Source organism: Diadema antillarum, unplaced genomic scaffold (genome assembly GCF_040938485.1).
Source record: "Diadema antillarum isolate AM-2024a unplaced genomic scaffold, OU_Dant_1.0 seq00000847_RagTag, whole genome shotgun sequence".
NCBI classification, from domain to species: Eukaryota; Metazoa; Echinodermata; class Echinoidea; order Diadematoida; family Diadematidae; genus Diadema; species Diadema antillarum.
Window position 1 is genome coordinate 1,815,001 of NW_027271721.1, and position 16,621 is coordinate 1,831,621.

At 38.7% G+C, this 16,621-nt stretch overlaps 1 protein-coding gene across 1 annotated transcript in view; it reads right to left on the reverse strand.

Annotated features, from left to right (window-relative positions):
• LOC139740311 (uncharacterized) overlaps window positions 1–16,295 on the reverse strand; it is a 17,877-nt gene extending 1,582 nt beyond the window's left edge. Inside the window, exons 1-4 of the mRNA XM_071650904.1 lie at window positions 16,143–16,295; window positions 13,980–14,272; window positions 8,576–8,654; window positions 1–2,558 (exon numbers count right to left, since the gene is read on the reverse strand). The exon at window positions 1–2,558 is cut by the window's left edge and continues 1,582 nt beyond it. Of these exons, the coding sequence (XP_071507005.1) occupies window positions 2,538–2,558; window positions 8,576–8,654; window positions 13,980–14,272; window positions 16,143–16,172 (423 nt within the window). The 5' untranslated portion in view covers window positions 16,173–16,295 and the 3' untranslated portion in view covers window positions 1–2,537. The remainder of the gene's footprint in view (window positions 2,559–8,575; window positions 8,655–13,979; window positions 14,273–16,142) is intronic.
• Window positions 16,296–16,621: the final 326 nt, after the last annotated feature.

The window sequence follows — 16,621 nt, forward strand, 5'->3', positions numbered from 1 at the left end:
GTAGGGTTTGTTTTCTTCATTCATTGCATAAGAGTGTTAAGATCTGGCTCAAGGAATGAAAAATAATGATACTAATGAAAAGAAAGAAAAAGTTCCATAACCTTCACTGAGGAATTAAAGGCCTTTACTGAAAGACTTTGGCATAACATACCAATAGGAGGACCTTATGAGACAAGCTTAGCATTTACACGGACTAGACAAAGACTTTGAATCATTCTTGAACATTACCTCTTCAAACAGTTCCCATATCCAAATGTAATATGACTTTGAAGCAATACTGTAAAAGTGGACATTTTCGCGGTGTTGAAATTTTCGCGCATTTCGCGCATCCACAAAGTAGCGCGAAAATAAAAGCACGCGAATATTTTTGCTTGCCATATGTTCCTGTGCGTGATGTCTTGATTCCGCGGAATTAAAAACACGCGAAACTCTTACCCGGCCAAGCGCGAAAATTAGTTGCGCGAAAATATCCACTTAAACAGTACATAATCTTCTTTCACAAAGCATACCTTAGTTTGCATCATACGCACAGAATCCATCTTTGGTTCTTGACTTTGGTTTAATTACCTTACAATGGACTGCTGCTATGTCACAAAAAAAATCATTCTTATCTGATGTGATTGTATAGATGAATGCTATTTCCAGTTGTTCAAAACTATAACCATCTTTCTTGCCCTTCAAAAGTGCATAAAGCACGGAATGTGACATAACATTCTACTTCTTGATATACACATATAGAAAAGTAGATATAAAATGCAATCAACTGGTAGCTTTTGCAGGGCTTTATCCTAAAATGCAAATTTAATGCATAAACATGAGTTCACTGGTATCCTGATTCTGACAGTCAAACAAACAGAAGTTACTAATGTAGGTGGGGGGGGGGGGGGGGGGGGATAAAACTGGACAGAGAAATCTTCATACGGCAAAATGAAATACATGTATTGAAGACTTGGTAGCTTGAGGCTCTGCACTGTGATAGGCAATGAAGCTATCTCTGTACACTGATGTTTAGGTTCCTTTAATACCAGCATTTCAACAGACACTGATGGCTGTATACACATACATGGTACATTTATGTATGTGTCCTTAGACAGGATACAGTGCACTCCCTCTATAACCGTTATAACAAAATTCCACTTACAACAAAGTAAAAATTCAGGCCGCAACATCATCCGCTCTATGGTTTTTACTGTTTTTTTTTTTTGTTCAGTTATATGAAATTTTGATATAACGAAAGAAAACTGCTGGTCATAAAGACTTCGCTATATATATCAGGAGTCCACTGTACTATACAAATTGCTTGTGCTATCTGTTCATGTGCCCTACAATGCACAAAAATGCTGAAAACAGAGAAACCACACTTGAGATGAAAGCCTACCTAAGTCTCCGCTATTGCCATGTTATCAAATTACTCTGCATTTTCACTGAACTACCAGGAACTTTTTTACTGTCATATCATGCAGAAATACCAATGATTGACAAGTGAGTGTAATCAAGAGTTTCTCTAAGTGTCTATGACATAGCAAAGAGATATTGTAGAGTGCCTCATTAAGTGAAATCATGAAGCTGGTAAAATGATATATGAAACCTCAACAGAATGCTTTCCTGGTTTACATTTCATCACATGTTCGAAAAGATTCCGGTTTGCTAAGAATGGTATTCGCATTTATTCCACAGAACACTGAGAATAATGCAGAGCAGAATGTTCCCCGTTGTCAGGGTTAAGCCTCAGTTCACTATTAAACATGTGTATCCTTCAGCCTCCAATTTGTTCTTGCTTGAAAATATTTGCCTTCTAACCCAAATACACACAACATCTTAGTTCTAGACAACATTTCTTCTCTATCATCAGAAGTACTGTTCCAAGGCCTTCCTTCACATGCCTTTATCATACAATACATATCATCAAAAGCAGCCTCTTCACGCTATCATATTTCACTTCAGCAGGGTTCAGTTGTACAGCCGACTCATTTGGACACACAAAGTAAAAACAAGCAAAGACATCATTTCAGTGTGTGTCAAAAAAAATTAAATTAAACAAAAACAAAACAAAACATTTAGCACTCTTTATATGTAGCAATAGCTTTTCAGCTTTTTCGTCACCAAGTTGGTTTATCAGACTCTCAATTGTCATTAACACCATAAATTTTCATTCTAAAACTGACATCAACTGCAACAAAATCTTAACTGCATAGTGCGATATACAGCAGAAATATTTATACTCCTTCAATGCAAAATCTCCTGTTTCACTTTGAAGGAAATCTACCATTAGTAGTGTCACTTCGCTGCAAGGGTTTCCTAAAACATCAGAGAGTATTGCAATAAATTCAGAGAGAAGAGTTCAAGTTACTCAAGTTAGAGCACAAATTGAATCTAAACAAAAGAGAGTCATACAGTATACGACACACCTGGGTAAATGGAATATATGTCTGTTAGACCCAAGAACATATAAGAGTTGTAAGGCTTGTACAGTACTCAAGGTCCTTCCAATAGTTTGTCACCTGTCTGTCTCTTTGTCACGGCGTGAATCTCCCACTTTATGCCCCCTCGGTGATGCACTGTATGAGAAGAGATCACAGGGGAAAAATACATAATCATGTCATATCAGGGGCTGCTGAACATTTTTCAAAGTGGAGAGACTGTGGACCCAGGGGTGGGCAAGGATTACAGACGTTCCAAAAAGCCCCTACAGGTTCCACACCCCCTTGATACTGTATAAGCTCAGTTAGCTGTTATTTTCGTGAGGGTTCAATTTTTGCGACTTTCGCGAATCACAATTGGATCGTGAATATAACAGCATGCGAAAATGTTGCCATGCGGGAGGGTAATGATGCATTTACGTTAGCGTCGGAGTCAATTCACAAAAACAATGTCTCGCGAAAATGTCTGCGACCTTGTCATTCGCAAAAATATCTGTACACGAAAATAAAAGCTTATACAGTATTATGTGTTTTAACAAAGCTATGTTCATATGGAATAAGGGGTTTACCCCTACAATGGTTTTCTAATTACTTGTTAAATAGAAAACAATATGTGGTGGTTGATGGTGTCGAATCCATGCAATGAGAGGTAAACATCGGTGTACCTCATGGCTCTGTGCTGGGGCCACTGTTATTTTTTAGTATATGTTAATGATATTGTAAATTGTTCAGAAATATTGAAATTTTCTCTTTTTGCTGATGACACTGTAGTATCATACTCTCACAGAAATGTAAACACACTTATATTTACCCTGAATAATGAATTACAAATGTTGAATGAATGGTTTAAATGTAATAAGTTATTTTTGAATTTTACAAAAACAAAATATGTTTTATTTCATTCTAAGAGAAAGAAAATTTCTGTAAATTCTGATTTGATTAAGATTGAAAATGTAATCATTGAAATAACTCAAATTATAAAATAAATTTTCTAGGTATTTCTATTCATGAATCTCTTGAGTGGAAACACCACTTAGAAAATATATCTTCGAGAACATCAAAATGTGTTGGAGTGTTATCTAAATTGGTAGATTTTGAACCTAGAAAAATTTTACTTTATATCTACAATGCAATAATATTACCACATTTTAACTATTGTAATGAAATATGGGGTAAGACACATTAAACTCATTTTGAGAAATTATATGTTACAAAAGCGTGCGATAAGATTGATTTCTAAGACCAATTCTCCCAGTTCAAGTTTATCAATCTTTGTCAAGTTAAAAATTCTACCCATTCATGAACTTGTTCGATTTAATATATTAGTGTTTATGTTTAAGTATCATAAAGGTATTCTCCCAATTTGTTTCATGATATGTTTCAATGTAATTTGTGTTTTCATGATTATTCTACTCGGGAAAGATATAGCCTGAGAATGCCATTAGCCCATTTAACAGTTAGAACCCATTTAATTCGTTTTACAGGTGTAAATGAATGGAATTCAATTAGTCCAGATTTCAAGTCCAGCACTACACTTTCTCGCTTCAGAACATTATTCAAACAACATACTTTTAAGTAACTGTTATCCATGTCTGAGTAGACTGCTTGCTACCAAATTTCTTCTACTGTTCACTTCTTTGATCCTGACATTGCTACTGAATGAGTGTGTTGGGTGTGTGCTGCATGTGTGCAAGTGATAAGAATGTGGTATGTGTGTGCATAGTGTAGGGCTGATAAGTTGTTTTTTTTTGTGTGTGTGTTGTTTTTTTTTCATTTTCATTTTTGCACAATATGCCATTTAGCAACTGTATTTTGTATCATTTTGTTTTGGGCCCCTAACAACAAGCACCAGATGCTTCAAAGGGGTCACGGCATTAATTTCCATAATATGTGCATGTATGTTTATACACATTGCTTTTGTTTTTATTGTGTACATAATGTATTTTTGATTTATTTTGTGCTGAATAAATTGAATTGAATTGAATTGAATTGTATTCAGCATACACTCTCTGCCTTTATATTTTGTCTGATCTTGAATTAGTTATAAATATCACAGGTTTAACAGCATTTTTAAGCTGTAAATCATGCAATTGGTTTGTACAAAATATATCATGTTAGTTTATTCTGATAAAACCAATTTTCCAAATGTGAGTTTCAGAGCTACCAAGTCTCATGCATTCTGAGTGAGACTCACGCATTTATGATCAGTCTCACGATCTCACGCATGGCACCCATTTTTCTCACGCATCGAGACATACATGTAAAGCTCAAAGGATTATGTGATAGTTGCAATTGAAGGTATATTTTCCTTTTGGCTTTCAAAATAAGTAAAAAACAGTCACGTATGCACCAGATCACACTCATCAACCCTCCTACAGTACCTATAATATACATACAGTGGAAATTAAGTATAACCAGGCGCGGCGATACGGTGCAATTAACTCACCAAAAGCACATGACCTCGAAGCCTCATTTGCATAAAGTAAACAGCTTGTGTACGCAAAACCGCTGGGGAAGTGTTACAGGAAAATCGCGATATCTCACCTCAGAAACCATCAAATGATTAAATCTATACAGCAAACTGAAAGTGGGGGGGGGGGGCATTTCAGACTTCTGGTGCCACTTCCGGGTTTCATCAGCTAACAAATTAAACAAAAACAAAAACAAAAAGGTCTTTGGGTCTGTAGGGTGCCCACTTCCGGTTTTCTTCAGCTGACAAGCAAAGAAGAAGCAGAAAAAAAAAAGGTCTTCAGCACAAAAACAAAGCCTTACGTTACAGCTGTAGACCGCGCCCTACTTCAAGGTTTCTATCTATCACCTGCCCTGTTAGAAGTCAATAAACAATAACCAACAAAGGAAAAAAATTCATTGGGACCAGAGCAATTATTTTATTATATCAGTTTATTGTTACATCTGTATATCAGATCTTTTTATATTGAGTTTCCACTGTACTTCTTACATTTAGCTGCCCAAAAATTTACTAAAGCATGCCTATGTCATACGCACTGCACTATAGACAGACTTTTATGTATTGACACAATTTACTGTGATTTGAATATACTGTAATCCTTTTGGCCTCTCCACCCCATCCAACCCATGCACAATCACGAGGAGCAAAGATGGCAGCACTACGACACTACAGATGCCAACACACATGCACACAAATACTTAACACACACACAGAGATCTGTCCTTTATACAGATGAGCTTCCTCTTTGGGCAATTACTGTTGATATTATAATTGTGCCTTTAGAGGCCACTGCAACCAGCTTTCTCTTTGTGTAATTCTGTAGTGACACCACAGACCTATTGTATTCTGGGTGTTGCTGGTACATAGTAAATCATCCATGACATTCAAAAAGATATTTGTATTGCAATTACGGATATGGGATACAATATTATGTACTGTAAGTGTAAAAGTGGATATTTTTGCGATAACAATTTTTTACGCTCTACCAAGTAAGATGAGTTTTGCATGTTTTCAGACTTCTATGATTACGTTTTTGCTTGTTTTATTTTTGTTTACAAAACTATGTAAGCACCTACACCTTTGTAGCTTATGAGATTGCTCATAGCAAATGTTATTTTGTAACCTTATGAGCACATGACTGCGTAAGTCACATTGTGTAGTAAGTTGACCAATTTCCTACACAGGCATGTCAGTTTATGTGAGATTTACTGTGTACCTTTACTCATGTGAACAATAGAAAAGTTTTTTTTTTTTTTTTTCATTACCACACACAGATTACCACAGGTACACACACAGACATGTTTGTACTTGTCTGTACAATCTTCAATCTTTGAATGAAGGAAAGGAATTATTTTAGAAAATGAATTTTAGCCTGTGAGTGCTGTCTAAACATAGATTAATGTACGACATCAACAAACATCCAATACAAATGCGACTCTTCATTAGGTATATATGATGTTCATGTTTAAAGTTCACAACATACTGTAAAAGTGGTTTCTGTCGCGTACAGATTCTTTTACGGTTTCCATCGGTGCCGACTTTTTCGTGTGTGTTTAAATTCGCGGTCGGCAAAATCTGTGAATTCACAGTCAGCAAAAACTGTTCTATTTTGCATATAATGAAAACCCAAGCTATAATCCAATTATTCTTTTATTTATTAAATAGAAATTAAAATCAAATGCAGGCTTACCTGAAATCCCGTTTCTCGAGTACAACATGCTTGTACACTACATTGCGCGGTATCGCTGTGTGTGTGTTGACCATCAATACACTCAATGCGCGGAATCTTCTTGTGTGCATGTGCGCAATAGCGTTGTAACAATTTGCGGCGATTTCAAGACATTTCCTTGCGTGGTTAATTTCGTGTGACTTTTCAAAACATTTTCACGTGATGTTAAATTCGCAATTCAACCTCAAAATGCGAAAAGCGCAAAAATAAAACCACTGCGAAAGAAACCACTTTTACAGTACTTCAAGGCACTGTATTACCAGTAAAAACATAAAATTCAGTGATTACTCCTTAGACAAAGACTACCAGGCAGACTTTGTGCCTGATTGTTACAGACTACAAGCAGCAATCACTCAGTATTAAAGTTTTTGAAAGGGAATGAAGCTGGGAATCCCCATCAGATCAGTTCAGCTGGAGCCATGACTTCTACTTTAATACACTGTATAATAGCTTTTATTCATGGCGCTATTGTGGGCTAATTTCAGGGTGCAAGGTCCACTTGAAGCTCTCAACAATCTTTTGAAACTACAGCCACTATGGGTACAGTACCTCTGTATGAGCGTACATCATTGTTGTGAACGAAAGTATGTAAGCCTAATATTTATTCTAATCTTGCTGCTCTGCTTCTATACTCTAGATAGGGGCACATATAACAACAGAAATGAGCAATTTCGGCTGGGATGCCTTTCCTCTAGCAATCACTATCCTATTGTATAGGCTACATATTTTGAGGGTATAAAAGATTTTGGAAATTTAGACTTCTAACACAATTTTGAGAGAGGTGGGGTTCACGACTGAGAATCGCATTGACAGTTCCTAATAAGAATGAAGTGTCATCTCCTATTAAACAAGAGAAATGTTAGAAATATAACATTGGAGACGATTTGCAAAGCATATTTTTGTGAATTGTTAATTTCTCGCCTCTTGGTCAACTAGTGAAATAAAAAAAAAATAAAAACACCACAAAATTTACTGTGCTTACTGAATAAATATGTCATAAGTATGTTTGTATATGGCTCTTCTTGATACTTGACGAGAAAGTCACATGATAGTTAACTCTTGCTGGGATGGTGCCAAGTCAAGTGTCTTGGAAGAGTGCCGTCAGTTGGTGTATAGTATACTGAGCAAAATCTTTTATTGCAACTGATTTGACAAATTGCCCTACATTGACTGTAAATAAGCACTGAAGTGATTAGTGTTTTAGTAGTAGCCATGATAAAAGAAATATACGTTCTCAGGCAGGATTCAAAGCTACAATCTGATCTCCGGAAAGGCGTCATCTCCACTAGACCACCGAGCTTCTGCCTGACAGCAAGTGCTGGTTCTAATCCTTAAAGCATGCAGCAGGGACTGCATAATTATTCAAATTCATGAAATTCTTCCATCACGATGTTTTTGTTGCAACTGATTGACAAATTGCCCTACATCGATATAAACACAGAAGAATTTTCATGAAATTGAGCAAAAGTCTTTAATAGACTTTGCATGGGTGCTACGAAAATTGAACTCCACTGACTGAAGGATGTACATGTAGGAGCAAACATGAGGATGCATGGCTCTCAATGCTGATACAGCTGCCTCCTCAAAAGTATCAATTCCTGTAGTAATTTCAGCATTTTATTTACTTACATTTTGATGAAACTTGTTGACCTCTGCCACTGACAATGGACTGACCTTAAAATCAAAGGAAGCATCAATTCATTCATACACCGCATACTGTACCTCGCAATTCTCCTGAGTTCACAAGTATGCTTTTCATCTAACTTTGGGATTAAATTCTTCCTTAATCTGCAGACTGACCGCACTATACAGGAAGAGTCGAATTATTGAAAAGTATGAATGATTTGCTTTGCAGCTGAAGGCGTTTCCATGCTTCCCTAGCCTACGAGGATTTGAAATAAAAAACCCCACAAAACCATAACAACAATGACTTCTTATGATATTATACCAACTTACCAGACAAATCCAGACAAAAATCCAGGGCCAGAAAAGTAGGGATATGATGCAGTGAAGCAGATGGTTGACTCCAGGTTGTCTAAGGCACAGAAAAAAGGGAGAGGGGAGGGAAGAAAACTTGATGATTGATATCATGAGACACTGTCACCTAACACATCAACAAACACACCAACGAGAGCTTTGAATACACTGTTAGTGTGAAACTTAAACATTTTAGCGTGCTGCAAGGAAGAAAAGAGAGTTTGATATTCTTTGATATGGCATGTTAACATTGCAAACTGCACACTATGAGTTTCTAGGGGTTCATGACCCAATCAAGGGCCTTTGAAGTACTCTAGAACTCTAGATGCATTCTGGTGCCATCTATAGTCTTTCTCTAAAATCATTCATCCAGCCTCCAGTATATTTGTGGACACATTTCACTCATTGGAAAATACCTCATCATTTTATCAATTTTGCCATGATGCTATAGAACATTGCATTCTCCTCTGAAAGAATATTACGCAAAACATTTAACATGTTGCTGTGAAAGGCTGAAGTGCCTTGTGGACAACTCTGCATTCATAATCAGAGGGAACATTATAAAGTGCACTTCTGCACAGTTAAAATGAAATACTTGTTACAGCGGGATAAGAATTCATGTCTAAAAGCTATGATCTATTTCTTCATATGCTTTACTGTTCAGTTATTACAAAGTCTTGATACAACAAAAGAAAATCACCGGTCCTTATAACAGGAGTGTACATGCCACTATGTGGCAATCCAAAAGCTTATTGTAGGAGTACACCTGTACATGTAATCCTTACAGAAGAATGAATTGGTGAATGAAAGCCACAACTGAAGAAAAGGAACTGTCAATAAAATATGTGCACGCATCAGTGAGCTCATCACACACTTGAGCCCATGTAGGGAAAAATGAGAAGTGGAGATTTTCCGTTCCATTTGATTTCAAAGGAAAGAAAAAGAATAATGGATCTAAAATAATCAAAACCTAAGCAATTTCAACCTTGATGCAACTCCTGCTAGCATTTCCAAATGGAATATCATTACCTACAATGTAACTATACCTTCATACAAGAGACCCGCGGGTCTAGCGCTCACCTGAGTATCGCAAGTTCACCTTTCACGCAGTCACTAACCTAAATCATTCACAGCTCTACCAAAATTTGACCAGGCATTCTCAAGTAGAAGATGAAAATGTACAATAAAGGCCCAATTTTTTTTTTAAGATTCCTTAATTTGGGGGGATTGGGGCCCCCTGGGGCCCTCTGGGTGGGGCATGGTGCCCATTTTGATAAATTGAGATCCTGACCCCCTAGGGATGCTACCTGCCAAGTTTGACAAAAATCCATCATGAGGTTTTCAGGAAGAAGATGAAAATGTACAATTCAGGCCCCCATTTGGACCCTTCCAACCACCCCCCCCCCCTACCCAAGAGGGGCACCCCTGGATCTCCTAGAACAAACTTGAAACTACAGTCATTAATGTACTCACTCATAGTATTATCTCAGCTCTATAACTTCTGATTCTAGAGAAGATTAATAAAGATTCCTTCATTTGGGGGGTTTGGGACCCCTGGGGGCCACCTGGGTGGGGCATGGTGCCCATTTTAACAAATTGAGATCCTAACCCCCTAGGGATGCTACCTGCCAAGTTTGGTGAAAATGGGTCATGGGGTTCTCAAGAAGACGATAAAAATGTACAATTTAGGCCCCATTAGGACCCCTCCTCACCCCCTCCCCTGGGTCCCAAGGGGGGCACCCCTGATTCTGCCATTAACAAACTTGAAACTACAGTCATCAATGTACTAACTCATAGTATTAACTAAGCACTATCACTTCTGGTTCTAGAGAAGAAGATTTTTGCAGAATCCTTAATTTTGGGGGGCTTGGGCCCCCTGAGGGCCCCCTGGGTGGGGCATGGTGCCCATTTTAACAAATTGAGTTCCTAACCCCCTAGGGATGCTACCTGCCAAGTTTGGTGAAAATGGGTCATGGGGTTCTCAAGAAGAAGATGAAAATGTACAATTTAGGCCCCATTAGAACCCTTCCCCACCCCCCTCCCCTGGGTCCCAAGGGGGGCACCCCTGATTCTGCCATGAACAAACTTGAAACTACAGTCATCAATGTACTAACTCATAGTATTAACTTAGCTCTATCACTTCTGGTTCTAGAGAAGAAGATTTTTACAGATTCCTTAATTTTGGGGGGCTTGGGCCCCCCTGGGGGCCCCCTGGGTGGGGCATGGTGCCCATTTTAACAAATTGAGTTCCTAACCCCCTAGGGATGCTACCTGCCAAGTTTGATGAAAATCGGTCTTGGGGTTTTCAAGAAGAAGATGAAAATGTAAAAAGTTTACGCACGACGCACGACGCACGACGGACGACGGACGACGGACGACGCACGACGCACGACGCACGACGCACGACGGACGCCGGACGAAGGGCGATCGCAATAGCTCACTTGAGCCTTTGGCTCAGGTGAGCTAAAAATGCATGAATAGTACAGATACAAAATACAGTTAGCACTGCTAGCTCAACATTGCACAGGTCGATCCAATCAAAAAGTCTTTATTGTTGCTGGGGCAACAAGACCTCGTACTTACAAAATGTCAAATGTTCAGGAGGGCAAAACAACATGGCATGACATGCTGTGGTGGCTTCATTTATGAGTTAACACATGTAGGATTTGGACAGGACGTCACTTGCCTGATTATCTGACCATTAATCCAAAAAAGTCATTTTCACCAAAATTGCAGATACAAGGTCTTGTCACCCCAGCGACGTTATATTTTTGCATGTATGCTACTTTTCTTGTAAGTTGACATCTACACTGTAGTGTACAATACTGTAGAATTTGACAATTTCAGCTTTATTGATGCGATTTATTGGTGTCAACTGGGAAACCTGACACATTTACGAAAGCCTTTACCTTATTGTGTTCTAAAACTAACAATAAATGGTGTACATGACAAGACTGCTCTATCATCTGCAATGTGGTACAGACCAGTTCGTAATTCCACTTTGCGCATGAGCAGAAAAAGGTCATTTGAACCACAGGCATTCTGGTTTGTAAATTCACTGAGATAAGCATCTGTGATGAGATGATTATTCACGTTCTCCTTATCGAAATGGTGCTTACTAGCACGTCCACCTGACAGCGAGAATGGTATTTCGCAATATAAAAGGAAATAGGCTGTTATTGGATTCACTACAAAACAATGAAATGGATGCCTGCTAAATTGTCAACTCATGGAGTATTCTGATCACCTGCTCTAAACGTAAGCTCATTCTTTGTTTGAACATGAATTCCATAAATTTTACGTCGGGCAAGCTTATGCATTATGCCGCTTTAGGCGTTTTCACATCAGCCCGATAAAAATCCAAGCTAGAGATATTTTTCGCGATCGCAAATTAGCGCCCTATTTCATTTCCTATTCACATCAGCCCGAACATTATCAAATAGTTCGCATTTAATCCTGCTATTTCGGAAATTTCCGGAGTTGGACTCCAGAGACTCCAACCCCAAGTACCTTCTGATCTGGAGATTCTCCCGCCTGAAACCCCCAGCAAACGGGAGACTGCGACTTGATGTGTGCAAAGTTCCTTGTGGCCGGGGTGCAGCTCTAGGGTTCTAGACGCTATTTCATGCTATCTACGACTTATTTTTCAACATACGATGACACACAGTAAGAAATCATTTCAAGAGGGAGAAATTAAATCTCAAGCGGGCTTTCGGCGGGAGAGTTGGAGTCTCTGGGACTCGAGAAATTTTCTCGATCAATTAGCGCGCTAATTTGTATTCACCTTTAATATCAAATAGCGCGCTATTTCGTGATCGACTTAATTCACAAGTCAGAAAATAGCGCGCTATTTCGAAACATCGGGCTGATGTGAAAACGCCTTTTGAAAACGAGTGAAGTGTCTAACCAACTGAGAAAAAAGAAAGATCATCATTTGTACCAATGTGTACATGAGCTAATTACGAACTGGCTTAAGGTGGGATTTCACGGAGCACGCGAACGATTTGCGAAGGACGCGAATGACAAAATCCAACGTTCGGAAAAGTTTTTCTCCGAATGTTTTCCGACAATGAAGCCGAAAACTATTCTTGCGCAATTTGTGCGAAGTTTTCACGACGTATGTGCGAATGTCGTGTGTATCATTGCTAAAGTACAGCATGTTACGTACACGAAGAACATGCGACGGAAATGCGAACAACGAAAAATTTTCAATAATCATGGGAGAAAATGTACCCAAGGAGAGGTGGAAGCTGTCTTGAGTTGAATTTTTTTCTTTCCTCTATTTCTCCTTTCTTTTTCTCTCATTTTTCTATTGTGTGCTTGCCTACATTTTTTTTTCCGGGGACGTATCTCCACTAGTAAAGCATATGATCTTCTTTTTTTTTACACATAATCTTTATACTTCAAATGAAATTTCACATACTTTAGATTAATTTTAATTGTATTCTGCGATTTTTTTTTTTTGTATTTCAAACATTTCTTTCTCTTTGCTAGTCTTTAATTTCTTTTGTTACTATAGTTGTTAATAATTGTTTGATGTTTAGGTGTATGCTACGATTTTTATTTGTAGAAAACGTATAGGTCATACATCCCCCAAACGTGCGCCAAACATTCACGAGAATGTCTCAAAAGGTACGTGAACAGTTTGCGATTACGTCATAAAATGATCGCAAAAACTTCGCAGATTTCGCGTAACATACGCGAGACATTCTCCAAAGTTTCGGAGTCTGTTTGGGGTTTCACGAACATTTTGCGAACATCACGCGTGTCTTGCGAAGGTCTTACGCATATGACGAGGTTTTAAAGACACTTTCGAGAACAATTCACGAGCAAATCACGACCACGTGTGCGGAAAAGGTTCGCAGAAAATTTCAAACTTTTTTGAAATTCTCGCCGAAGTAAAAACGACATTCGCGAATAATTGACAACGCTTCCGAACCCTCACGTTCGTTTGGCGATCTTTTGCAGACCAAAATGCGAATGCTGGATTTTGCCATTCGCGTCCTTCGCAAATCGTTCGCGTGCTCCGTGAAATCCCACCCTTATTGACATGTACACCTAGAGTTATGTGTGTGATCATGTCAAATATAAGTGAGCAAGTGTTTGTGTGTGTGTGGTGTGTGTGTGTGTATGATACTCTGTGACAAGCACTGCATGATCAGCTGTTCATGGGCATGTTTACAATGTGTGTTAAACTTCTTTTTTTGTTGTTGCCATAATCAGCTTTTTGAGATGCGATACGTGCAAAACATGGTTGCATCCCAATTAACTTTCAAAAATTCTCCCTTCTAGGCCTAGACAAGACATGCAGTACTTACTTCAGCTTATATACATGTATTTGTGTGTTGTGGTCACGGAGATCAGATGGCATGGGAGGACTTACCGCTGTTGGTGGACTACGACTGTACTCTGCTGCACAGCTGGCTGAGTAACCACCACAGTACTAGGCTGTTGGGGAGCATAACCAGGCTGAGGGGCATAACCAGGCTGAGGGGGGTATCCTGGCTGGGGGGCATACCCCGGCTGCGGAGGAGGATACCCTGGTTGGGGGGCATACCCCGGCTGTGGCGGATAGGCTGGCTGTGGAGGGTAGCCCGGCTGTGCTGGTGGATAGCCCGGCTGTGCTGGTGGATAGCCTTGCTGTGGTGGTGGGTAGCCTGGCTGAGCTGCCATGCTCTATTCATTCAAGGAGGGGGGGGGGGGGGGGAGGATAATGGGAGGAGAAGATGATATTAGGGGACAAATGAATCTTACACTTTAGGAAATAATAGTAACATATCAAACAACCAGAATAAACTGAAAATATTTAAATTAAATCATGTAATCCAAATCAACAAATGGAATGAACAAAACGATCATGACTTTAAACTTTAATAATTGTACAATGAATGTTGTAGATCTATAAACAAGAAAATCTCAGGCAAGCATGGATGTACTTTCATTCTGCAAACTCAGAATATCCATGTACATCTTTCAAAAAGGGTTAATTGATTATAAATTACTACCCCCCCCCCAAAAAAAAAAATAAATAAATAAATAAATGAAAAAAAAAGTTATTTGGAATTAAAACAAAGTTTCTTCCAATCCTTCCAACACATGCAATAGAACAGCCCAAAATGACCATGAGTTGTACATCCCAAGATTTTCTTAAAGGACAAGTTCACCTTCATAAACATAAGGATTGAGAAAATGCAACAATATTAGTAGAACACATCAGTGAAAGTTTGAGGAAAATTGGACAATCGATGCAAAAGTTAGGATTTTTTTAAATTTTTGTGTTGGAACCGCTTGATGAGGAGACTACTACAGCTTGTGAGTCATATGCGTACAACAGTATAAAGAAAATGTAAAAGAAAATTCAACATATTTTCACTTTTTTCGCATAATAAAAGAGCACTTGACTTGCCTCTTTCTAAAGGCAGGGGGAATAATATTACCCATAACATTTGTCGGTAACGAGTCAGGGGAATGTGTACTTTTTTCGAAAGATGGAATTTTGTGAAATTCTCTTTATATTTTCCTTATATTGTTGTACGCATGTGACATCTAAGTTATTCATACACTGCAGTAGTCTTCTCATCCAGCGGGTACTGCACAAAAACTTCAAAAATTCATAACTTTTGAACGGATTGTCTGATTTTCCTCAAACTTTCAATGATGTGTTCTACTAATATTGCTACATTCTCTCAATCCTTATGTTTATGAAGGTGAACTTGTCCTTTAATACTAGCCTTGGTAAAATGTACCTCACACTCTAGGACTAGATAGAATAATCCCATATCTCATTTTTTGTATTTTTTCTATGTAACGTTAATTGTCTGCATGTGGATTGTCCCAAGAGACATGCACGTTGGAATGCTCTACATATTTGTAATAACACAGTGAATATCAAACTGATATATAATTAGGTTCTTTTACAAGTAATGAAGTATGACACAAAAAGAAAAAGGAGAAGACATGAAATGGAAGTTACAAACACAAGGTAGTACAACTATAGATGCAAGAGAAACCACTACTCTAGAATCTAGAGATGTAGACTCCAGACACATAGTATATATTATTGTACCGTAATACTATAGATATCTTCTCTTGTATGTGACAGTCCTTATCATACAATTGAAATAAGATCCCAACAATATCCATGACCATGGCAATATGTCACATATGCCAGGAAATTCTTATCCCCCCCCCCCCCCCGAATAATATACCGAAGTGTTTAAGGCTTACTGGCTCTAACATTTTGGAAGGGAACTTCAACTTCATATTATTATTATGCTGACATACGCATGGTGAGCTTCTGTATTGTCACTCATAGTCATACGACCCTGACCAGATGCCATGCCCATGCGAAGCTACATCCTAGCAGCGCTCGCCCCGCGCATAGCGATCCTACACACAAGGTACACCACATAATCCACACAATTTTATAGACGAATTTGGTGTGTTTCAATCCTCTTATTTACCGTGAAAGCAACTATAACCATCGATTCACGATTCACTATGTTAATGTTAGCACTGATTTATGCAGATCGGGTAGAGAACTTACCGGATTGTAAGGCGGCGGTTTATCGCTCATTTCGGAGATATAATTGACACGGCTAAAAGCCAATATTCCAAGTATTTATGTTGAAATCTCTACTCTAGCTAGCTAGCTCTGTGTATTCCAAAGAGGTTCTGTGTATTCAGACTGCAGACGTCCTCTCTCGCGCGTTTACCCACATGCATAGGCCCTAAATACACACTCATCTGCTGCTCGGCCGCGAGTGTTCCGTGGGGGGTGCGATATCCTGAATGTGGTGGTGGTGGTGGTGGGGAAGGGGGGGGGGGGGGGGGAGGTAATGGTACGGTACTTTTTGTCGGATCACTGACAAACGAGTACTTATGTACTGCATGTACTTCGCTTTGATGAGAATTCAGTGCCAGAGAAGTAGAAGTATCACAGAAGTAGACATACGAAATACGAAGTATACTAGGAGTAAGCAGAAGTGAAAGAAGAAGTATTAGAAGCAGAATCGCGAGCTGGAC